We start from the raw sequence: 26,007 nt of genomic DNA on the forward strand, positions 1-26,007 counted from the left end.
GACATTGTCTATAAACGGAGGAAACTCAGTACTGTTACTACTCTCCCTAGGAGAGGCATGCTGCAAAGATCACAGCAAGAGCACAATGTGCAATGCTGAAGAAGGTGAAAAAGAACCCAAAGGTAACAGCAAAAGACCTGCTGAAATCTCTAAACTTGCTAATGCCTCTGTTCATGCGTCCACTATAAGAAAAACACTGAATAAGGATGGTGTTCATGGAAGGACATCATGGGAGAATGAATCCACTCCAAAGAAAGAACATTACTGCACATCTCAAGTTTGCAAAAGACCACCTGGATGTTTCACAATGCTTCTGGAACAATATTCTGTGGACAGTTGAGACAAAAGTTGAATTTCATGGCCGAAATGCACACTGCTATGTTTGGAGGAACAAGAACACCGCACAATAACACCCAAACCTCATCCCAACTGTGAAGCATGGCAGAATGAGCATCGTGGTTTGGGCTGTTTTGCTGCCTCAGGGCCTGGACAGCTTGTAAACGTTGAAGAAACAATGAATTTAAAATTGTATCAAGATATTTTTCATGAGAGTGTCAGGGTAGCGGTCCATTACCTGAAGCTTAATAGAAGTTGAATGATGCAACAAGACAATGATCCGAAACGCAAGAGTAAATCAGCAGTAGAATGGTTTAAAAAGAAGAAAATTCGTGTTTTGGATTGGCCAAGCCAGAGTCCAGACCTTTTACTCCATTCCAAAACATGAGATGTTATGGCATGACCTGAAGAGGGCTGTTCATGCAAGGTATCCCAGAAATACTGATGAACTGAAACAGTTTTGTATGGAGGAATGGTCTAAAATTCATCCTTGCTAAAGGAAGTTCTACCAGTTATTACATACAAGGATAAATATACATTTTCCTGTCTGGGCCGTGAATGATTAAACAATGTGTTCAATAAAGACATGAAAAGTACAAATGTTTGTGTGTTATTAGTTCAGGCAAGAGACGAGAATCAAGACAAAGAAGAGAAGGGTCCTGCCTAAGGGTTTCGGCCTGAAATGTCGACTGTACTCTTTTCTTAGATGCTGCCTGGCCTGCTGAGTTCCTTCAGCGTTTTGTATGTGTTGTTATTTTAAGTAGATTGTTTTGCCTATTATTATGATTTAGATGAAATCAGAACACGAGTAGTTAATGCAGAAAGCCAGGTAATTGCAAAAGGTTCACAACCCTTTTCTTGCAACTGTCTGTCATTGGTGCCAATATCTACCACATCTTCTATATGCTCACCCTCCTCCTTAAGAATACCGTGGACCTGATCAGATGCGTTCCTGATCCTGTCACCTGCGAGGCAACATACCATCCAGGAGTCTCTTATCATGTTCACAAAATTTCCTGTCTGTTCCTCTAACTACTGAATCATGTATCATTACTACTCTCCTCCCTTCCCTTCTGAGCCACAGAGCCAGACTCAATGCCAGTGACTTGATGGCTGCAGCTTCCGCTGGTTGGTCATTCCCCCAACAGTATCCAAGGTGGTATATTTGTTATTGGGGGCAACAGTGAAAGGGGTATTCTGCATTCTCTGCCTTTTTCCTTTCATCAAGGAGCTCCGTCATCCAGGCATGCTCCCTTCTCACTACTGCCGTTGGACAGGGGAGACGGGAGCCTTAGGTCCAACGCTACCAGGTTCAGGAACAATTATTACGCAACAACTTATGGACTCAATTTCAAGAACTGTGCAACTCATGCTCTTAGTATTATTCATGTACTTTAAAAATATATTATTTGCATGATTTGTCTTCTTTATACAAAAATGCATTTCAGGGTAGTATATGGTGACATCTATGAACTTTAATAATAAATGTACTTTGAACTTTCATAGTCACCCAGACATTTGCCTTCTGCAACTGAGTTATCCCAGCAGCTCCTGTCTATCAATCCCTCAGCCTCATAGTAGATAGGCAATGGTTTACTTGTTGAAACAAATGCCCTTGATGCAGAAGTAAGGTGGCAAAAAGGGTATTGGCACATTGGTATTTAAAAGGGAGGGTGTAAGTGTATGTGAGTGAAATTATAGTAACTAATTATTATTCCTCTTACTAATCTGAGTTGGACTGTAAAAAATGTTAATGGTGCAATGTTATCTTCTCCTTTCACTTTTCTAGGAATGAATTACAGTGGATTTTCTGTTCCTCTACATCAGCCCCTTCATCCACTCCACCAACGTCACATCACAGTACCTACCAGTATTCCTCAACAACAAGTTTTTGCACTGGCTGAGCCCAAACGTAAACCATCTCCATTTTGGCACAGCTTTAGCAAGTTGACCCCCTTTAAGAAATGAAAAGGTATTTGGTTCCTATAAGGATGAAAATAACTAAACCAATCACTGTGGAGTTTCAACTTTTTGAAAGTTGTGGAAAGTAATTCTGAGAATAGTCGGAACAATAAAGAGCCATCATGTATGAATTTAAGAATTGTGCTTCTGCTTTCCACATTTCTCAGTTGATGCCTTTCAAATAACTAATTAGCCAGAAAATGAAGAACGAGGCCATCACAAAAAAATCTACATTATTTTTCTTTATTTCATGGAAATGAAATTTGCAATATTCCCAACTGAGATAAATCCACAGGCCCGATGTTGTTTCAGAGATTTCCCAAAGAACTATATTATTGCAATGTGACATGTTACCAAAATGTACATAGACATAGGTTACTAAATTTGAGATGTGCTTTAAGTGAAGACTTTTGCAGATGAATTCCTTCATAGAAACAACGAATTGCAAGGAAATAAAATTGTTTCTTCCTCACTTATTAAGGCCTTAAAATTCATTGTTTACTTGTACTGAAAGCACAATTAGAATTTTCTTCCTTTTGCCATATGTAAGTCAGCAGGCTCAGTAGAGGGGCAATTTAATTCTCTTGATTCCAAATGAAGAATACCAAAACAAGCACACATGGACCGTTACTTTTGATTTTATCTTAATGATCATTATAATTATGGCATGAACTGTGAGAACAAAAACCAAATCCTTGCATCACCAATTCTACCCAAAATGTGTCTCAGTAAATGCATTTATGGAATTGCTGCATGTTTCTAGAGATGGTGATTTTAAGTATTTTACAAAGTCTTGACTTTAAAACTTACTTTAAAAAGTATAGCACTGTTCTTTCACTATTGACTAATTTATTGTGTAAATGATGCCTTAAAGATTGTATGGCATTGAAATGTATTTATAACAAAAAAGCATCTTGCAACATGTCTTTTAAGTTACAGAGGGAATTGTTGTTTAGGGAAATGTTACTATCAAACTATAGTGCAAGTCTTATGCACTGAAGTACAGTACATTAGCCACAATAACTGCTAAAAAAGCTGGAAAAAAACTCTATTTTTCAGGTGTCCAGTCAAATGATTTGCATTATTAAAATTGTTCTGTACATACTGAGAGTTTATGTATTTGATCTTTTGCTGAAACTACTTTTGCTCTTGTGACATTTAACTTCATGTAATAGTAATGCCTTGAATGCATTGTTACTTTTTGTCTATGACCGGATAAACCCATTTGCCAGTTGTACAATATTGGAACATAAAGCATAAATGTACATAACTGATGTAACTATTTTTAAGCTAGTTTGTTTTTTTATTGATGCAGTAATTTATCTGCAGTTAATGTAATAAAAACAATTGCTAAATTTGTTTATTTTGGTGAAATAAATATGATTCTCTCATTTCAATCAGTGCTTTGATTATCTTTGCTACTTGTGATAAATCAGGAATCTGGTTTTGCTCATGCTGTCCAACAGCCAACTGAACCACTGGCTATCAGAATCAGCTTAATTATCTCTGACATACAGCACTGTGCAAGAGTTTTAGGCACATGTAAAAAAAAATTCTGTGAAGTAAATTCTGTAAAAATGCTTTCAAAAGTAATGAAATGGAAAGTTTCTAAATATCAAAAACCTTACTGTCAAGAGCAATAAACAGTAAAAAAAATTAACTCAAATTAATTTGACTTTAAAACTGCATCAATTCTCTTCAGTACACCACCATGCAGTTTTAAAAGAAAATTGGCTGGTAGGCTGTTCCAAGCATCTTCTGCAGACTTTGGTTGTCTTGCTTACTTCTGTCTCTCCAGGTAATCCCAGACCGCCTCAATCAGGTCTCTGTGGAGGTCATACCATCTGTTCCAGAACCTGTTTTTCTTTTCACTGAAGATAGTTCATTGTGACCTTGGCCATGTATTTGGGGTCCTGCTGCAGAATGAAATTGGGACTGATCAGATGCCTCCTTGATGGTATTCCATAATGGATGAGAATCTGCTTGTACTTCTCAGCATTAAGGATTCCATTAATTCTGACCAGATCACCAACTCTATTTACAGAAATGCAGCCATAAACCTGCAGGGAACCTCCACTGTGCTTCATTATTGGCTGCAAACACTCATACATGTAGCACTCTCCAGCTATGGACAAACTGCCTCCTGTTTGAGCCAAAAATGTCAAAGTTTTACTCGACAGTCCGGAGCACTTGCTGCTATTGTTCAGCACCCTCAGTTCTTGTGTTTGTGTCCATGGGTGATTTCTTGGCTTTGTTTCCACTTTGAAGGAATAGCTTATTGACAGCAACCCTTCTATGAGGATCACTTCTGACAAGACTTTTCAGGACTGTGGAGGGAGGTACTTGGGTTCAGGAGGTTTCTGTGAGTTCAGAACTGATAGCAATGCTGGACGACTTCTGAGCTAGAAGGGACATCAGTTTGATGTATTTCTCAAAAAAAAGGATCAGCCATGATTGAATGGTAGAGCAGACTCGATGGGCCAAATGGCCTAATTCTGCTCCTATGTCTTATGATCTCATGGTCATCAGTCTCCATGAGTGCCGTGCAGACCACCAACTCTACTTACAGAAATGCAGCCATAAACCTGCAGGTCTTCAGCCTTACCTGTTTTTTTTGTATTTCAGAAGAGCTTTGACAGCACATCTTGAAACTCCTGTCTGCTGCAAAATGTCAGCTTGGGAGAGACCTTGCTGATGCAGGATGACCACCTTGTGTCTTGGTGTTATGCTCACTCTTGGGATGGTGTACAAATTGATGATCTGAAGGTTAAACTGTCACCTTACCTTTAGTTTGGTTGTCCTTCACCCAGTTTGATTCTTTCTACGCCCGTTTCTGTTTCAGCTATTCTGTTATTATGTCATTAATCATTTAGCATCTGTTTGTTATCTTGTTTAATCATGTGCTGGGCTACATACCTACAAAGTAATCAAGTTTTTATTTGAAAAGTGGTCTGTTACTTCATGTTACTTTCTTTAACAAAATACAAACATTTAATTTTTTGGAAAATGAATGTTAGAAAATCTAAAATTTGCTCTTTTCTGCTAACATAGTCATGCAAAAGTCAAAAACAAACATCTAAAGCAATTTTTAAATCAAAAATCTAAGGCGCCTAAGACTCTTGCACAGCACAGTATGTGGTGGAATATGTTGTCTTGTGGCAGCAGTACAGTGAGAGATGTAAAAAACTATGTTATAAAGAAATGCATAGTGTGGAGGAGGAATAGAGAAGTAGTGTTTGTGGACTGTTCAGAAATCTGATGGCAGAGGGGAAGAAGCTGTTTGTAAACCATTGAGTGTGGATCTTTAGGCTCCTGTAGCTTCTCCCTGATGGTAGTAATGAGAAAAGGGAGATCTCCTGGATGGTGAGAGTCCTCCTTGAAGCATCACCTTTTGCAGATGGCCTCCATGGTGGAGAGTCTTTGTGGCCATGATGGAGCTGGCTGATCTGCAGCTTCCTGCAGCCTCTTTTGGTCTATGCTTTGGAGTCTCTGTACCAGGCAGTAATGCATCCGATTAGAAGCCCTCCACTGTACATCAGTAACGTTTGCTAGAGTCTTCAGTGCCATACCAAATCTCATCAAGTTCCTAATGTTAACAACTCAAGTCTTAGACTTTTGCAACTATCCAAACACTTAACTCGACTAAATCCTGAAGGGCAGATGTTATCTGACTGTTTGCTTAGTTACTGAACTAAGTCTAGTTGTAAAGCAATGCTTCCTTAAGAAGAGCATCCAGATGCATTCCTGGCCCTTGGGTTTACTCCAAGAATGATCAGTGGTGACTTTGTTTGAACCGAGTTGAAAATCATATGGAAAATAGCATCTTTATCACTATTTTTATTATTTATTTATGCCTTATTTGTATTTTATATAGACACTTCAATAATTTAATATTTTTGATAGATTAAATGGTTCAATGTTACTATCAAAAACACTTGAAATCAAATCCTTATAGAATCTTTGATAGCCAGCAAACTGATCAATATGTTCTGGCTTACTTCGTGCCTTTAAATGAGTCAACAGTTTTTTTTTAATTGCAGTACAATATATTGGAACTTATCTTCTCTTTACTCCTTCATTCTTTCCTGAGGTTTTGGATCACAGTATATTAAGCATCAGTGCTACTACGTAGAGTGGACTCCAGTTAATTGGGATATCGGTTAATCAGGGCAGCTGCTTATTTAGGACAACTATTAAAGACCAAAATCTAATTAAGAAAATAGCCAGGATTCCCTCCATTTGTTTGGGACACTGTACTGTTTAATGGAGGCTGTTGCAAAACTGTTTCTAACTGACGCCAGTTGTGTGGTCATTAGACTCTACAGACTGCTCAGAGCGAACAGTTTTTAAATGGTGTCAGTTGCATGGACTTGTGTTCAAAAAGCAGTGATTTCTTTTGTCACTGATAGTTGGCGAGAAAAACAGTTTTGCTCACTGTGGTTTCAACCATTCAGGCTTGAAGATGCCAGGAATGGCTGGGAGTCTAAGAAGGTGAATCTCAAGGTTGTACGTACTTTGATAATAAATGTACTTTGAACTTTGAAATGATTTCATTACTTCAGCAAGTTAGAAACTGAAAATTTTGAAGGTTTCAACAATCATCTTAAGTGTTACAATGAAAATAAAGATTTGGAGGATGCACTTGTCAAAAGCATTGTATGAAGACAGTCCATTATTTGCACTAGGTGGCTGTCCTGATTTTGTTTATTTAGAGTCAATCAAAACAACACGGCAGCGTACACTGGATGAATTCCTCTGTTGATAACTATTAGGAACTAATGCACAGTTTTATAGTACTGAAGAGGTATTGCTAATGTTCTAATTTGTTCTGTATTTCATTTAAATACATAATTTATTACTCGGTTTTTTTAATATATCTTAATTATTTCCAGGAAACTTTGGCTAATTGGGGCAGCCACTTAATTAATCCCCATGTGTCCCAATTAACTGGAATCCACTGAACTTACTGCAAGTGGCTCCTTTGGAGTGAATCTAGATGAAGAATTGAGCACCTAAATCAATCAGTTGTTTACAGAGTGTCCCAGCCAGCAGCTTAGAGGACTATTTGCTGTTTTCCTGTTTTAAAAGTGCCTGTAAACATCAGAGTGAGTGATGTCGACACAAGTGTTTAGAAACCTAACAGGGAAAAGGCACTGATATTGCTAAAGACTGGTGTAGAGACAGAAAAATAGTTGTGATAGAAGGAAATAAAACAAGCTGTCCCGCTTATGGATCCAGAATAAAAAGTGGAAGAAAACTTTTGAGGGGCCTTTGTGGAAATCTGAGATTGTTGTTCAAGGTCCTTTAGAAAGTTGTGCTGTTTGGGAAGCAAGGGGAAGATACAGAATTGCTGCTGTTCACTCTTAACCAAGTAGATGTATCAGAAAAATTCAGAGCTGAATTTTCAGGGAAATGGATTAGGTGGAATGATGGAGAAGTAAAAGTTCAATGTATCCATATTGGCAGTTCCCACTGAAAGTAAATTAGAGCTAAGGTTTCAAGGTAGAATATGATTTTTAAAGTGTGAAGAGAGAACTCGATATATAGGGGGAGAAGAATACTCCTGATCAAAGAACTTCTGATGCAGAGGGAAAGTGTAGATGGAGGCTTGAGTGTTACACTAAAATTGAGAGCATATGTAGTGTGTTTGAAATTTGTAACCTACACTTGTGGTCCTGCCAAGGTCTAACTATAAAAATCTCATTGTAATACACCAGGGGTTTCAGACAAGGGCATGTACTTTACTCCTGGCTAAAAACAGACAACTGGTGCTTTTGTCTTGTCTGTGAAGATGATGTTACATACTAATGACTTGTTTACATAAACGCACACAGATGTATCACAATGGTTTCCATGTGGAAAGTGTTCTGCGTATATGCAACAGTGATGTTTTGAACTATGTGGGTCTCTGCTGTTGTGTTAACTTATTGATCTGAAGATCAATATTACAGCCTTACTCAACCTGGTTGGCTTTTGTCTACTCTTCATTATTTGGTTCTATATTATTTTCATAATTCATTTCTTCAATATTCTTCAGATGTGTCCTTGCTACAAGAATTTGGTTAAAATAGACATACCTATGAATTTATACCAAGTACAAACAAGACACAAAACTTTGATTGCACCCTTTTCCTAGGTGCTGCCTGGCCTGTTGAGTTCTTCCAGCATTTTGTGTGTGTTGCTCGAATTTATACCAAGTATCATCTAATGCTATAAATTTATTCCATCTTAATTTTCCTCTGGAGTAGTCATTACCTCAGGGTCAAAGATGACCTGCTCCTACTCTGGGTCTGTAGTTTTAAGGTGACTGATGAGGATGATAAATTTTAGATTCTTTTGCAGATGAATCAAGATGTGCCAAATGAGTCAGTGGATTGCGAGGTGACACACCCCTTCCACCATTTACACTGAGCTACTGGGTGTTCCTGATGCAGAACTCAAGATTCTCAATGCCCCCCTGAATGCTCCTCCGCATTGAGTTGTTGTGGGCCGTGGTTTTATTAAGGTGTTGTTTTAATTTTTGTCCAGTGAGGCTTTGATTCTATTTTTCTCTCTACCTGGTAATTGGTTTCCATAGCAGAGTTTGGAGTGGAGTGTCTGTTTTAGGAGTTTGTTGTTGGGCATGCAGATAACTTGGAGCTATAATTAGGTCATCAATGATGGATCTGTAGGCCTGTGAGAGGTTGCTATGTTGGCTCTCTAGTTTATCCTGTGGCTTCGAAGGATTCTGTAGTGATAATATTGGTGCATCTTTCTGGTGCATTAAGGTGCTTTCTGTAGGCAGTTCATGTATGAGAATCTTATAGGAGGGCAGGTTCACCCCTTCACTCCCACCCAGTGGACCATGAGGTTTTTGCTAGGTTTGAGATCTTCACCTTCAAATTCTCTTTCCCTCAATTGTTCAAAGACTATACTGGTGTTGATAAATTTCAACATTATTGCCTGCTTTTTCTGAGAAGTGGTTATATAAAGTTGGGTTCAGGTATGGTCTATTTACTCTTATCATGAAATTTTCTTATTGGTGGTGTAACTCTATTTTAACAGAAAACTGAAATTGTGACACCTTGGGGCCAAACTTCACCATAAATTCTCCCTCAAAGTTTATCCATCTGCTTTAAATATTTTCACAAAATTTAACAGTAGAATCACACCACACACAAAAAAGGGCAAAAAGATCTAAATTCAGAAATAAAAACAAAAAATGCTAGAAGTACCCAGCAGGTCAGAATCAGTGGAAAGAGTCAGGTACAACATGTTGTGTGGGAATGTGGAAAGAGAAAACAAATTGGTTTCCAGAAGCAGTGACATGTAGATCAAAGGGATTATCAATGGTGGGATGAGACCAAATGACAGTTTATCTACAGTAGCACAGATGCAATAGAAGCGTTCCCACACAGGTCTCGAGTGGAGTTTGAAAAAGCAGCCAGTTTTCAGCAGGAATCTTTGGCTTGACAGCAGCACAGACGCAGTAGGAGCATTCCCGCACAGATCTGGAGCGGACCTTGAAAATCCCAGTCTCCATAAAAGAGAGGTACCATCTAGCGGAGCAGTCTGAGTGAGAGTAGTAAGGCTTTGACTCACCAGGTTTTGGCAAGAACAGGTAGAAGTCAGGTAAGTAGGTGGGTTCATTTCTCATTTCTTTTTCTTACTTAACTCCTGAAAGAATAGGGGGTATATCTGCGGGGCCAGGGTGTCGGCTGTGGGATTTCCAGGAGACTTCCAGCCTCTCTGATGGCCACATCTGCACCAAGTGCACAGAGATGCAACTCCTTAGAGATCGTGTTAGGGAACTGGAGCTGCAGCTCGATGACCTTTACCTTGTTAGGGAAGGGAAGGAGTGATAGACAGCAGCTCCAGGGAGGTAGTCCCCCCAAGGCTACAGAAGACAGATAAACAGGTGACAGCCTAGAGAGGAAAAGGAAAACGTCAGATTGTGGAGAGCACCCCTGTGGCCGTCCCACTCAACAATAAGTACTCCATTTTTAGTTCTGTTCGGGGGGACGGGTAATGACCTACCCAGGGGAAGCAACAGTGGTTGCGCCTCTGGCACTGAGTCTGGCCCTGTGGCTCAGAAGGCTAGGGAACTGGCGAGGATGGCACCAGTAATATAGGGTATTCTACAGTCAGGGGGACAGATAAGCGATTCTGTGGGTGCACAAGAAAACACAGATAGTAGATTGCCTCCCAGGTGCCAGGGTCCAAGATGTCCACAGTATCCTGAAAAGGGAGGGTGAGCAGCCAGAAGTCCTGCTACATATTGGTACCAATGACATAGAAAAAGGGGGAGGTCCTGAAAGCAGAATGCAGGGCATTCGGAAGGAAGTTTAGAAGCAGGACCTCAAGGGTAGTAATCTTGGGATTGCTGACGATACCACGTGACAGCAAGGATAGGAATAGAATGAGGTGGCAGATAAGTCTGTGGCTGAAGAATTTGAGCAGGGGGCAGGACTTCAGATTTCTGGATAATTGGGACCTCTTCTGGGGCAGGTGTGACCTATACAAAAGGGATGGGTTGTACTTGAATCCAAGAGGAACCAATATCCTTGTGGGCAGGTTTACTAGAGCTGTTGGGAGTGGTTTAAACTAACATGGTAGGGGGATGGGAACCAATATGATATGGGCCAGCAGGTTTACAAGTAGATGTTGGGTGTAACATGAATGTAAGGAAGAACAAACCAATGACTGGGTACAAATGCAGACAGAGCAAAGAGTTAATCGTACCACAGTGGCAAAATTCAAAAGGGCAAATAATGCAGGTCTGAAGGTGCTGTATTTAAATGCACTAAGCAATCGGAATAAGGTGGACAAATTCATGCCTCAATTAGAGATTGGTCGGAATGATGTGGGCATCACTGAGTTGTGGCTGAAAGAAGGTTATAGTTGGGAGCTTAATATCAAAGGATACACCTTGTATCGAAAGGACAGGCAGGAAAGCATAGGCAGTTATGTGGCTCGGTTGGTAAGAGATGGAATTACATCTTTAGAAAGAGGTGACATCGGGTCAGAGAATGTCAAATCTTTGTGGGTGGAGTTAAGAAGCGGCAAGGGTAAAAAAAAATTATGTGAATCATACGTAGGCCACCAAATAGTAGCCAAGATGTAGGGCTGAGATTGCAAAGGGAGCTGAAAGGGCATGTAATAAGGGTAATACCACAATTGTAATGGGAAACTTCAATATGCAAGGGGATTGGGAAAATCAGGTTGGTGTTGGATCACAAGATAGGGAATTTGTTGAATGTGAGATGACTTTTTCATGCAGCATGTGCTTGAGCCTACTTGGGGAAAGGCTATCTTAGATTGGGTGTTATGTAATAATCCAAATTTTATTAGGGAGCTTAACATAAAGGAACCCTTGGGAGGCAGTGATCATAAGATGATTGAATTTGTACTGCAATTTGAGAGGGAAAAGCATAAATCACATGTATCAGCATCACAATGGAATAAAGGGAATTACAGAGGCATGGGAGAGGAGCTTGCCCAGGTGGAATGGAGGAGGATGCTGGTGGGGGTGACAGCAGAGCAGAGGTGGCTGAAGTTCCTGGGAATAGTTCACAAAGTGCAGGATAGATATATCCTACAGAAGTTGTTCTCAAATGGCACAGCTAGGCAACTCTGGCTGACAAAGGAAGTTAAATACTGCATAAAAGCCAAGAAAAGGGCATTTAAGGTAGCAAAAGTGATTGGGAATTTTTATAATACAATAAAAGACAACTTTTTAAAAAAGTCATAAGAAGGGAAAAGATTAAATACGAGGGCAAACTAGACAATAGTATAAAGCAGGATACTGTAAGTTTTTTTTCTGTTTATATAAGAATAAAAGGGAGATGAGAGTTGATATTGGAGCACTGGAAAATGATTCTTAATTGATCTGGGCATCAAAGGATATGGCGAGAAGGCGGGTGAATGGGGTTGAATGGGATCCGGGCTCAGGCATGATGCAATGGCGGAGAAGGCTTGGTGAGCTGAATGGCCTAATTCTGCTCCTATGTCTTACGGTCCATTGAACTTAACGTGGCAGATGGAAGAATATATACTTCCTGGTCTGTGTTATGTATCACTAATATCACAGCTGTGAAACATGATGTGTCAGAAGGTGGAAAGAGAAAACAAACTGGTTTCTTTGTCGCAAGACACATCAAAGTTGCTGGTGAACGCAGCAGGCCAGGCAGCATCTCTAGGAAAAGGTACAGTCGACGTTTCGGGCCGAGACCCTTCGAAGGGTCCTGATGAAGGGTCTCAGCCCGAAACGTCGACTGTACCTCTTCCTAGAGATGCTGCCTGGCCTGCTGCGTTCACCAGCAACTTTGATGTGTGTTGCTTGAATTTCCAGCATCTGCAGAATTTCTCGTGTTATGGTTTCTTTGTCTATGTTGTGTAAACATGCCCAGCATACCTGACTAATGGAAAGCAAAAACAGAGCCAATATCACAAAGGGATGACTTGGTGGTCCATGGAGAATGCCTCATTACAGAAACATAAAACAGTATTTAACATTTCCACCTGGGAGAAAGACCCTGAATATCTACCCTGTACCTCTGATAATCTTATATACTTGTGTCAGGTCTCCCCTCAGCCTTTGATTCTCCAGCAAAAACAATCCAGCTTTGTCCAACCTCCTCTAAAAGCTAATACTTTCCAATCCAGGTTGCATCCTAGTACGTGGACCTGTTCTGCGCCTGCCCCAAATCCTCCACATCCTTCCTTGGTGAACAGAACTGCACAAGATACACAAACACGAGGAATTCTGCAGATGCTGGAAATTCAAGCAACACACATCAAAGTTGCTGATGAACACAGCAGGCCAGGCAGCATCTCTAGGAAGAGGTACAGTCGACGTTTCAGGCCGAGACCCTTCGTCAGGACTAACTGAAAGAAGAGCTAGTAAGAGATTTGAAAGTGGGAGGGGGAGAGGGAGATCCAAAATGATAGGAGAAGACAGGAGGGGGAGGGATGGAGCCAAGAGCTGGACAGGTGATTGGCAAAAGGGATATGAGAGGATCATGGGACAGGAGGCCCAGGGAGAAAGAAAAGTGGGGGGGGGGGAACCCAGAGGATGGGCAAGGGGTGTAGTGAGAGGGACAGAGGGAGAAAAAGGAGAGAGAGAGAGAAAGAAAGAATGTGTGTATATAAATAAATAAATAACGGATGGGGTTCGAGGGGGAGGTGGGGCATTAGCGGAAGTTTGAGAAGTCACTGTTCATGCCATCAGGTTGGAGACTACCCCGACGGAATATAAGGTGTTGTTCCTCCAACCTGAGTGTGGCTTCATCTTGACAGTAGAGGAGGCCATGGATAGACATATCAGAATGGGAATGGGACGTGGAATTAAAATGTGTGGCCACTGGGAGATCCTGCTTTCTCTGGTGGACAGACCATAGGTGTTCAGCGAAATGATCTCCCAGTCTGCGTCGGGTCTCGCCAACATATAGAAGGCCACATCGGGAGCACCGGATGCAGTACCAATATATAGGAGGCCAACATATTATTCTCCGTAACTTCCGCCACCTCCAACGGGATCCCACCACTAAACACATCTTTTCCTACCCCCCCTCCGCTTTCCGCAGGGATCACTCCCTATGCGACTCCCTTGTCCATTCGTCTCCCCCATCCCTCCCCACTGATCTCCCTCCTGGCACTTATCCTTGTAAGTGGAACAAGTGCTACACATGCCCTTACACTTCCTCCTTTACCACCATTCAGGGCCCCAGACAGTCCTTCCAGGTGAGGCAACACTTCACCTGTGAGTCGGCTGGGGTGATATACTGCGTCCGGTGCTCCCGATGTGGCCTTTTATATATTGGTGAGACCCGACGCAGACTGGGAGACCGCTTTGCTGAACATCTACGCTCTGTCCGCCAGAGAAAGCAGGATCTCCCAGTGGCCACACATTTTAATTCCACGTCCCATTCCCATTCTGATATGTCTATCCACGGTCTCCTCTACTGTCAAGATGAAGCCACACTCAGGTTGGAGGAACAACACCTTATATTCCGTCGGGGTAGCCTCCAACCTGATGGCATGACGTTGACTTCTCAAACATCCACTAATGCTCCACCTCCCCCTCATACCCCATCCGTTATTTATTTAATACACACATTCTTTCTCTCTCTATCTCCTTTTTCTCCCTCTGTCCCTGTCACTATACCCCTTGCCCATCCTCTGGGTTTTCCCCCCTCCCCTTTTTCTTTCTCCCTGGGCCTCCTGTCCCATGATCCTCTCATATCCCTTTTGCCAATCACCTGTCCAACTCTTGGCTCCATCCCTTCCCCTCCTGTCTTCTCCTATCATTTCGGATCTCCCCATCCCCCTCCCACTTTCAAATCTCTTATTAGCTCTTCTTTCAGTTAGCCCTGATGAAGGGTCTCAGCCCGAAACGTCGACTGTACCTCTTCCTAGAGATGCTGCCTGGCCTGCTGCATTCACCAGCAACTTTGATGTGTGTTGCTTGAATTTCCAGCATCTGCAGAATTCCTCGTGTTTGCATTGATTTGGAGAAGGTGAGTGGATTGATGGAGAATGTAAAACAGGGTTCAGCTGGGAGAAACCTAGTTTCAACAATTGAAATTGCAAACCATGTTGATAAATTGTTGAAAGTCTTTACAAATATCCTTCAAGTGTTTACACGTAAACACTGATAGATAAGCTTACCAGTGATGTAGCAATTAACAATGAACTGACCACCTGGTGAAGGAAGCCATTGAAATAAAACAGAGAAAAAGAATTTTAACAAAGACAAAAGCTTCACTCTAAGTAAGAACTGAAATTCAATTGTAAACAAGGTGGGACTAACCAATCAGGAGGGATGGACAACAGAGGTATATATACCACTGGACTGGACATGCCTGGACATAATCCCTGATGAAGATGGCAGAGTTTGTCTTTGAAACGTTGGTTAAAATCGATACCTGTACCCAGCTGGAAAACCGTGAAGAGTTATATACGCCAGGAAAGCACTAAATCCCTTTTTGTACCAAGTTTGCTTGTTCATTGGGATCACAAACAGATAAATAGACACTGAAGCAAACTCCTGTGGTGGTACCCCCTGGTTGTGCTTCGTAATCACAAAACAACCCTCCACCATTATCCTCTGTCTCATGTTAGGAAACTACTTTTAGTTCCAATTCTGACTTGGATCCCATGTGCTCTAATCTTCTTGGATCATCCTTCCATGTCAGACTTTGTAAAAGAAATCCACATTTAGTTGATCTGCCTTCATCATAGATACCTCTTTTTTAGAAAAAAATTAGATTAGTCACACTGGATCTCCCACATACTGATCGATGGAAACTATCCCAGATCAATCCCTGCCTTTCCAAGCAATTAATCCTATCCCTCAGGACTTTTCCATTGGCATTACAATTAATTTGCTTGTGACTACCTCACTTACTTTTGTTGTCCTTCTTGAATAAAGTACCACATTTACTGTATTGCACTCATCTAGCATCTCACCTGTAGCCAATAAAAATTTAAATCCCGTCCCCCTGGCTTTCCGGGGGTATCGCTCCCAATGTGACTCCTTTGTCTGTTCATCCCTCCCCACTGATCTTCCCCCCAAGCAGAACAAGTGTTCCCACACCTCCTCCCTCACTACCATTCAGGGCCCCAAACAGTCCTTCCAGGTGAGGTGACACTTCACCAGTGATTCTGTTGCGGTCATCTCCTGTATCCGATGCTCCCAGTGTGGCTCCTGTACATCGGTGAGACTGGATGTAGATTGGGAGACCGCTTCACAGAGCATCTATGCTCCGTCTGCCAGAGAAAGCGGGATCTCCATTTTAGCCACCCATTTTAATTCCACTTCCCATTCTGACATGTCATCCATGGCCTCCTCTATTGCCACGATGAGGCTACACTCAGGTTGGGGGCGCAATACCTTATATTTTATCTGGCTAGCCTCCAATCTGATGGCACAAACATCGATTTCTCTAATGGCTATCCGGTAACGGTCATCCCCCCTCTCTTCACCATTCCCCAGCCCCTTTTCCCTCTCTCACCCTATCTCCTTGCCTGCCTACCACCTCCCTCTGGTGCTCCTCCCCCTTTTCTTTCCTCCATGGCCTTATGTCCTCTCCTATTAGACTCAACCTTTTCAAGCCCTGTATCTCTTTCACCAAACAACTTCCCAGCTCTTTACTTCACCCCTCCACGCCCCCCCTCCTGGTTTCACCTATCACCTCGTATTTCTCCCTCCCCCCCCTTCTAACTCTGACTCTTCATTTCTTTTTCTTCAGTCCTGCTGAAGGGTTTCGGCCCAAAACGTCGACTGTACTCTTTTCCAAAGATGCTCCCTGGCCTGCCGAGTTCCTCCAGCATTTTGTATGTGTTGCTTGGATTTCCAGCATCTGGAGCTTGTCTCCTGTTTGTTTTTAAATATTTCTATCAAGGACACAGAAATCTCCCGCTTTGGCTCCAATCACACCCATGCATCTCATCAGGTCCAGCAGTTTATTTACCTTCATGCCTGCTTTGATGCCTAATATCTCTGCCTTTATAATCTAAATCAGCTCTAGAATTTCATTGTCCTGATATAACCTTGAGAAAGGTTGAGGTTTGCCTGTTGATTCTGAATTTTACCCGTGAACCAAGCTGGAAAATAGGACATTGGGCAAGAAACATGTTGGGTGGGGTGGTCTGTCATACCTTCCTTGCAACTTTGTTCTTCCTGATGTTCACCAGTTAGACATACAACTAGAAATGGTCCAGCTAATTCCTGGAAGTGGATTTGTAGGAAAGTCATCAAAATTAGAAGACAGAGCTGAAAGGAAAACTATAAGAAATTATTGGTTATTTCTACTAAAGCTAAAGATAAAATGTATTTCAGATCTATTAATATCAGAAGGGTTGGAAAATAGAGGAGACTGCAACAATTTGATGTGAGTTGTGATCTCTCTTGGTCAGAAAAGACCCATTGAACAAAGTGACCTTTCTCAATCCACAACTTTTTACAACCTGCTCTGAGCCAAGTAAGTATAGAACTTTGATAAATTTTTCACAGTCCTACCAGAGAAACAGGATCTGGTGAACCAAGAAGTAATTTGTTTTCCTAAAACTAGGAATTTGCCAACATAATTATTAATCATTTATTAAAATTGAAGCTGTTTAACTCGAGTAGGAGGGATATCATTGGAACTCTTTTTTTTCTAGTTTGTCTTTGATAGATTGCATTTATCAATAATTAATATGGTTTACTAATTATACTTGGAAATTTTGATTTTTATTTGGAATGGTGCATTTGGAAGTGTGTCCACACAGAGGTGGCAGCTGATACAGTAAGTTGGTAGTGCTTTATTTAATTAAATATACTGCGTGAATTACAATTTATTTTCACTTTTTCAATCATTCTCATTTAAAACCCATCTATACAAAGTGAAATTATATTCAACATAACTTTAAATGATGTACTTAATAGTACTTGGATTAATGTCTGTATTTAGGTGAGGTGCAATGTGCTGCAGAATTTCAGTGACCCATCTGAAGTGCTGACTTCAGGGGCTGCCTATATTGAGTTTGCGGATTTTCCTTGTGATTGCGAGGGTTTTCCTTGAGTGTGCTGGTTTCCTCCAACATCGTGAGGACATACATGTGGATTAATTGGAAAATATAAGTTGTCCTCAGTGTAGATGGTGACAGGAGAATCACAGGGAAGTTGATGGGTATATTAGAGAAAATAGGTTGCACTGAAATAATTGAAGGAATGGGACTAAAGGGGTTACTCTTTGAACTCAATACACTGAATGTCCTTCTTCTAGGTCTTTAAAACACAAAAAATATTTTGGTGATCAAATTGCTCAGACATTAAGTACAGCAACAAGGTTGCTAAGGAAGTAATGTAGTTGTAGTGTTATGTGCATGGAGATGGAATGAGATAAAACAGCTGTAAATTGTGATCATGTTGCATGTTGAGCAGAGGTCTCAGCTTTAACTGTAGTGCTGTCTTATCCACTAATGCAGCGCAGAACTGTGAGTGCAAGTCGTGTGTGAAGATACAAGCTTTTTTGATTATTGTTAATACAATTGAAGTAAAGGATTTGTGCCTTCTGCAGGTTTAAGATATCCCAAATTTCTTTAGAGCTAATTTTATGTCTCTAGAGGTTGAGCTATTCTGATTTTGTACTATTTGATAGAGTCTAATTTAGTGCACTTGTTTGAGGGATAAATGTCTCAGGCACTAGCACCAAGGTATCTTTTTCATCCACCTGTGAAGGTGAATGGGTCAGTCATTAGTCTGAATTTTCAGTAGTGGTACATTCTTTGCACTGGACTGAAGCCACCTGGGTGATATACTGCTGTCTAGATTCTGGAGTGGGTCTTGTTCTACAACCTCCACCTTGTAGGTGAGTTCTATCAGGGATCTAAAGTTACAACTTGTAAATTTGTTTTGCTGGTGGTTTTGTAAAACTCTGTGATAAGTATTGCCTTAAAATTTGAGATAATTAGACTCATATTTAACTTACTTTACTGGAATTTGTAAATAGCTCATACAACAAAATACGTATCAATGTTCAAGTATAATTCACCACTGTGTTTTTGTATTAAATGCAGCAAGAACTAGGCCTTTTGACCCAACTGGTCCATGACAACCAAGGTTCCCATCTAAACTTGTCCCACTTGCCTACATTTGGCCCATATTCCCCTTAACTTTTCCTATCCATCTACCTCTCTGAGTGTTCTTTAACATCGCTATTGTACCTCCCTTAATCACTTCCTCCGGTGGTTTATTCCATATGCAGACCACCTCTGGCTGAAAATGTTGCCCTTCTGGTTCTTAATAAATCTCTTCTCTTTCACCATAAGCCTATGTTGTCTAGTTCTTGATTCTCCAACCTTGGGAGAAAGAATGTGTACATTCACCTATATACAGTACTGTGCAAAAGTCTTCGATACACACAGTATGTATAGATAGGATGCCTAGGACTTTTGCGCAGTACTGTATTTGCCAATGTGGAGTGGAGAGCGAGTTTGTAAATCTTGCGGGAGCAAAGAATGTTGAGCGACAAAAGAGGGTGGAGCACTGCAGGAGGGATGTGGGACTATTACTGAATGTCTCTCTGGTGCTTCCTGCTCCCTTCCTTCTCCCTTCCCTTTTTCCAACCATGATTCCTCTCTCCCTGTCCCCTTCCCACTCTCAGTCCACAATAGAGAACCAATCGTCACTCACATATGTCGTGAATATTTTTTTGTGGCAGCGGTACAGCGCAATACATAAAATTCACGTATTTATACATATAACCTGTAATGAATTATGTAAATGGACAAAAATTATTAATGAAATATATATATTTATATATACAAGATTACTCAAATATTATTGAAATATTAAATACACAACAATCATCATCCCTTCACTATTACAGGGAACTTCGAGAAGCCCTGAAACTTCAAATCTAACATCCTTGTGGGAAACTTTCATAGTCTGTAGCTGTTCAGGAAGGTGGCTCCCTATCCTTCTCATGGACAATAAATGTTGGTTCCACCATTGATTGTATCATCTTCCAAACAAATGATAAACTGTATAGACCCTGATCCTGAAGATACCCAGGGTCTGCTGCCAGACCTATGTTATGGAGGGGAGTGGTGGATTGGGGAGGTGCACACAGAAAGAGAAAGACCAAGAAGACTTGAGGCCAAAGAAGTGTAAAGGAGCTTAAAAGTCCCCCTTCAGAAAGTAGCAACCAGCTATTGTGCGAGTTACGCATACAACCTTATCAGTTGACATCCACTACTCAGGTCCTTTGAAGGCAACTGAGAAGCAATGCTGGGAATTGGAATGTTGGAATTAAGCCTACCAGCTCACATTTCAGTGTTCATGTAATTATGTAAGCATTGCCTCGAGAAGTCTGGAAGTTATTATTAGATTATAAAGATGCTTTACATATATCACTTCTCTCTGTTTTCCAGCAGAGGTCAGTAGACTTCAATCCATTGTCTCTATCAGAACAAGTTTATTCATGTTCACAAAGTGGTCTACTCTACATCAGAAGAACTAAACGCTGATTGGATGATTACTTTGGAAGACTCCAGTAATTAATCCACAACTGTAAGCTTCTATAGCCTTGCAGTGTCGTTCACCATCCCACTCCTCTAGATCTTTTTGTCTGTAATCTCCTGCCTGCGCTGTTACGGCAAAGCCCAACATGAACTTGAGGACCAGCTCCTCATTTGGACATATTCCATCCTACAAGACTCAATATTATATATTCCAACGATAGCTCTCTCACATTCTCTGCCTGCTTTAGAACTGTCATTTCTGCTTCAGGTCATTTGCCTGTTTTCTCTCTCCAGCAGAGAAAATGACCCACTTGATGTTTCTCCCAGCTCTGGCGTAAGCAATATGTAACACCTTCAAAGAAACATCATCAGACTTGAACTGTCCTCATTGATCATTTCACCAGAAGACTCAAACCCTGCAATCCCACTCTTACCCCATCATGGATATTCCTTTTGTCCCACTCATCCTTCCTGACAGTTTCCTTAAAAGTATATATATGTTTTTTATCTGTCTGTCTCTGATCTGATGAAGTGTCTTCAAGCTGAAATGTTAACTCAATTTGTTTGACATACTAAATGTTTCTAGCATCGTCTGATTTTTTTTCAGCCGTAGTTATTTCTTCAATAAATCATTTACAAATGTACTTTCTGATTCCCATTTGGTTGGTCTTTGGCCAACAATCATTGTAATAGTTCTGAACCCATTCAACTGACCACTCTGCATGCTTACCAAAGTCTTTAATTCCTTAGGTTTCACTTGGTCTGCCTTGTTCATCTAATTTAGCTATCCATCCTCCACTTACTCTGTCAAATATGTTTGCATATCTTGTAATACCATACCACCCACAACAAATTTCCTTTCCATCATCAAAGGATTTCAAAATAATTTTGCAGTAATAACTTTCTTTAAACCAAAATCATTGCTTGGTTTTTCAGTTCCACAGCCTGCAGTGAAATTCTTTTGATTACTGTCTTTAGGTTTGCAGTGTCAAAGCTCTGAGGATTTGAATCCAAGATGCAGATTTGGTTGCTTTTTGTATCAATTTCTCTGGTGAATGTTGAGATGATTGGAACGGACTTGTGCAGAGCTGGACATCCTGGAATTCCTGGAAACCCTGGTCATAATGGCATTCCTGGAAGAGATGGGCGGGATGGCTCCAAGGGTGACAAAGGAGACACAGGTAGAGTGATGTGACAATGGGGCTTTATTGCTTTTCATAACTGGAGCCTTACACGGTCTACCATGTGAACACCTCTCTTACCAAGTTTTCAATTCTGGTCAGGACCTGTGCTCTTAATTTGCTGACATCAGATTTCAAATGCCAGAATTTCCTTCAAAATCTTAAGCAACTTCATACAGTTGCAGTTTGAGTACAGCTCAAACTGTCATTGTAAATCAGTGAAGAAACATGAACTTAGAAAACCAAGACTCAGAACTTTTAAACCTCTGTCAATCATGAAGATATTTCAATAATTGCAATAATGAAACAATGTTTATTTTCAACTTGTGGGGCTGAAGCAGGGGTAAATGTGCCAATAAGTGCTCTATTCACAATAATCCACTGAATGTCAAATGTTAATCAATTAATGTTTCTACATCCAGTTTAGCTTGCTGTTAAAATGTTATTCTGGTACTTATCTGAAGAAATTTCAAGATTATAATGTGTGCTAATTAAAGGACACTAAACTATACGATAATCAAACTGCACACGATGTGTGTTAGATATAAGTGATGTGTTCTCTGGCCATTGTATGGTGTAGCGAATCATTTATCTCTTAAATGGAGGCCTGCCTTATATTTTCTAGATTTCCAAAGAATTTTTATTTATTTATTATTGGCAAATGCCATGCAGAATGTTCTACTCAACCATTGCAAAACTGTAGGTTAATTCTGAGTAAACTCTAAATGAGTTGTGATAAACTATTCTATTAATTTCTACACCAGCATGCTCCAGATCCAGGGATTAACCTTGCCTTTGAAGCTGTATTAGGCCACACAGAATTCTACATATTTGGACTTGCAAAAAGATATGGTAAAATAATTCTGACATAACTTCTTTAAATAGGTGAAGTTGGGAAATGTGGACCCATGGGACCTCAGGGGCTTAAAGGTGAACCTGGAAAGCCAGGTAGGAGCCACTATGCATGAAGTTCATGCTTCACATTTCATCTGGCCTGGCAGCATTCTATAGTGTAAGTGGAGGTGGCCTTTTTACACCATAAGACATAGAAGCCGAATTAGGCAATTCGGCCCATCAAGTCTCCACCATTCCATCATGGCTGATTTATCCTATTCAACCCCATTCTCCTGCCCTCTCCCCACAACATTTGACACCCTTACCAATCAAGAACTTACACCCTCTGCTTTAAATATACACAATGATTTTGGTTCTACACCCATCTGTCGGCAATGTGTTCCACAAATTCACCACCCTCTGACAAAAACAATTCCCCATCATTGCTGTTCTAAAGGGACGTCCTTCCATTCTGAGGTTATGCCCTCTAGACCTGGACTCCCCCACCATTGGAAACATCATCTCCATTTCCACTCTATCTAGACCTTTCGATATTTGATAGATTTCAGTGAGATTCCGCCCCCCCCCCACCTTATTTGTCTAAACTCCAGCGAGTATAGGCCCAGAGCTGTCAAATGTTCCTCAACCATCAACCCTTTCATTGCTGGGATCTCACCAACCTCCACTGGACCCTCTCCAATGCCAGCACATCCTTTCTTAGATAAAATCCCCCCTCAATCTTCTAAACTCCAGTGAGTACAGACCCATAGCCTCACATGTTAACACTTTCATTCTGGGATCGTTCTTGTGAACCTCCTCAGGACCTTCTCTAATGCCAGCATATCTTTTCTTAGATAAGGTGCCCAAAACTGTTCACATTACTCCAAGTGTGGTCTGTCCAATACCTTATAAAGCCTTAGCATTATATCCTTGCTTTTATATTCTAGTCCTCTTGAAATTAGTACTGACATTACATTTGCCTTTCTTACCATTGACTCAACTTGTAAGTTAACCTTTAGTGAATCTTGCACTAGGACTCCCAAGTCTCTTTGTACCTCTGATTTCTGAATTTTCTCCCCATTTAGAAAATATTCATTTATTTTCCTTGGTCTTGTTCATTAATGTATTACGTATATTCATTTAGAAAGCTTTTATTCCTTCTACCAAAGTGCCTGACCACGCTCTTCCATACACTATTCCGTCTGCCACTTCTTTGCCTATTCTCCTAATCTATCTAAATCATAAGACCATTAGTTACAGGCGTAGAATTAGGCCATTTGGCCCATCGAGTCTGGTCTGCCATTTCATCATGGCTGATCCATTTTCTTCTCAGTCCCACTCTCCTGCCTTCTCTCCATATCCATTCATGCCCTGACCAATCAAGAATCTATCATCCTATGCCTTAGATATACCCAATGACCTGGTTCCCACAGCTGCCTGCAGCAATGAATGCCACAGATTCACCACACTCTGGCTAAAGAAATTCATCTTCATCTCTATTCTATAAGTATGTCCCTCTATTCTGAGGCAATATTCTCTGGTCTGAAGCTCCTCCACTATAGGAAACATACTCTCCACATCTACTCTATCAAGGCCTTTAGCATTCAATAGGTTTCAACGGGGTCCCCCCTTATTCTTCTGAATTGCAAGATGGTATTACAGTAATCAGAGATAAAGATGAACTGTGCCTTAGTAATCTTGCATTTACTGTGTTCAAAAGTTTTAAAGTAACCTTCTGAGTTATGCATAAATAGCAATAAGCACTGATCAGCTATTTTCTACTAAGACATAAAACAAATTGATTGGAGGCAACAGGAAAGTGTAAGTTTGACGTACAGGTATAATTCATGAACCAAAATAGAAAAACTTTCGCACTTCATACAAAATGCTGGAGGAACTCAGCAGACCAGGCAGCATCTATGGAAAAGTGTTCCTCCAGCATTTTGTGTGTGTTGCTTGGATTTCCAGCATCTGCAGATTTTCTCGTTTGTGATTGGAAACCTTAGCACTTTTTTTAAAGAGCGCTTCCAATCTGTGCCTCCAGAATTATTGTAATGTTTTATGATTCCAGGACCCCCTGCTGGACCAGGTATAAAAGGAAGAAGAGGAGAACAAGGAACTAAAGGAATACCAGGCAAAATGGGACCAAAAGGAATTGCTGGGCCACTTGGACTTAAAGGACAAAAGGGGGAAATTGGGCTTCAAGGGAAACAGGGCATCAAAGGGGATTTAGGACCTAGAGGTCCAAAGGGAGAAGAAGGACCTTTTGGAGCTCAGGGAGACATTGGATTACCAGGTCCTGTAGGACCTAAGGGTTTGCCAGGTCCAAAAGGAGAAGTGGGCCCCAAAGGATCAAGTGGGAATCCTGGAATTCAAGGTGTAAAGGGAAGTAAAGGGGTGAAAGGTGAAAAGGGAAGCACTGGTGAAAATGCCCTGATAAGGAATAGTGCTTTCAGTGTTGGATTGACAGAGTTTTCCAAGATGCCACGTTCAGGTACTCCAATTAAATTTGAAAAAATCTTTTACAACAACCAAAATCACTATGACCCTACCACAGGGAAATTTACATGTGAACTTTCTGGGGTTTATTACTTTGTCTATCACATCACTGTCTACATTAAGCATGTAAGGGTTTCCCTGTACAAAAATGGTATTCAGACCCTGAATACATTTGATAGTTATCAGAGCAGTGAGGATCAGGCTTCAGGGGGCACACTGCTGCAGTTACAACATGGCGATCAAGTATGGCTACAAGTCATTGGTGGTGACCTTCTCGACGGGCTGTATGCAGATACCAATGATGACACGGTTTTTACAGGGTTTCTGCTATTTAACGAATGAAAAGGTTCAGTAAACCTTTCACTGGGAATGTAAATTCAACCAACAACCCGGAAGAAACAAATTGTCTGGACATTTTAGCTAAAGCCCCACAAATGCTGGAAATCTGAAATAAAAACAGAAAACGTCAGAAACACTCAACAGTCAGCATCAGTGAAGATCTCATCAAAGATCCTTCATCAGAGAGAGTGAAGAGGTTGCAGAGCAAATCGCAAAATGGGAGAGGGATGAGAGAATGTCTAATCACTGTTATCGGTGAAAAAGCAATTATGTTCACTAACAACAGGAATTCTGCAGATGCTGGAAATTCAAGCAACACACATCACAGTTGCTGGTGAACGCAGCAGGCCAGGCAGCATCTCTAGGAAGAGGTACAGTCGACGTTTCAGGCCGAGACCCTGAAGGAAGAGTTAGTAAGAGATCTCTTACTAACTCTTCCTTCAGTTAGTCCTGACAAAGGGTCTCGGCCTGAAACGTCGACTGTACCTATGTTCACTAACTTCTGTTAACAGCCACATGAAAAAGAAAAGGGGTTATTCACAGGGTCACTGTGAATTACTTCACTTCAGGTATTAACACTGCTTTGTCCCTGGAAGTTTCATGAGATGATCTGCCATGTGGGCTGATAATCCCCTCTCCCCCTCAAATATTTATGATGCACAAGTAGTTTTTTTAACATTGAAATTTAATGTTAAAATGATTTTTCTCATGCAATTTTATGTGCAGGTAGCATGAGATCTGTGTTAATATGGACTACGTTACTAGAAAATTATTTCCTCAGTGTGTGCACAATCTTAGCCACCAACAACTTGCTAAAGGTTTGGTGCCACCCGATTGGCTATACTATTCACCTAATTATCACTTCTGG

General features: G+C 40.9%; 2 protein-coding genes across 10 annotated transcripts in view; both read left to right on the forward strand.

Annotated features, from left to right (window-relative positions):
• LOC140200153 (spermatogenesis-associated protein 13-like) overlaps positions 1 to 3,664 on the forward strand; it is a 256,449-nt gene extending 252,785 nt beyond the window's left edge. For all 8 annotated transcript variants that reach the window (XM_072263027.1, XM_072263028.1, XM_072263025.1 and 5 more), the window contains one exon: positions 2,126 to 3,664. In XM_072263027.1, coding sequence (XP_072119128.1) covers positions 2,126 to 2,304 — 179 coding nt within the window. In that variant the 3' untranslated portion in view covers positions 2,305 to 3,664. The remainder of the gene's footprint in view (positions 1 to 2,125) is intronic.
• A 13,871-nt stretch (positions 3,665 to 17,535) lies between these two features.
• On the forward strand, positions 17,536 to 25,514 carry c1qtnf9 (C1q and TNF related 9). 2 transcript variants are annotated; one of them, XM_072264303.1, is made up of 4 exons: positions 17,536 to 17,567; positions 21,265 to 21,467; positions 22,353 to 22,415; positions 24,373 to 25,514. In XM_072264303.1, the coding sequence occupies exons 2-4, from the start codon at positions 21,302 to 21,304 to the stop codon at positions 25,140 to 25,142; spliced, it is 999 nt and encodes a 332-aa protein (XP_072120404.1). In that variant the 5' UTR covers positions 17,536 to 17,567; positions 21,265 to 21,301; the 3' UTR covers positions 25,143 to 25,514. The 2 variants fall into 2 exon arrangements, with proteins under 2 accessions (XP_072120404.1, XP_072120405.1); XM_072264304.1 differs by lacking the exon at positions 22,353 to 22,415.
• Positions 25,515 to 26,007: the final 493 nt, after the last annotated feature.

This window comes from Mobula birostris, chromosome 7 (genome assembly GCF_030028105.1).
Source record: "Mobula birostris isolate sMobBir1 chromosome 7, sMobBir1.hap1, whole genome shotgun sequence".
Lineage (NCBI taxonomy): Eukaryota > Metazoa > Chordata > Chondrichthyes > Myliobatiformes > Myliobatidae > Mobula > Mobula birostris.

Bases quoted from the DNA above. Each gene is read 5' to 3' on its own strand.
- c1qtnf9 (XM_072264303.1), top strand. From the start codon at position 21,302: ATGCAGATTTGGTTGCTTTTTGTATCAATTTCTCTGGTGAATGTTGAG. The intron at 21,468-22,352 runs GTAGAGTGATGT...TTCTTTAAATAG, and splicing joins GGGTGACAAAGGAGACACAG to GTGAAGTTGGGAAATGTGGA. The intron at 22,416-24,372 runs GTAGGAGCCACT...TTATGATTCCAG, and splicing joins AGGTGAACCTGGAAAGCCAG to GACCCCCTGCTGGACCAGGT.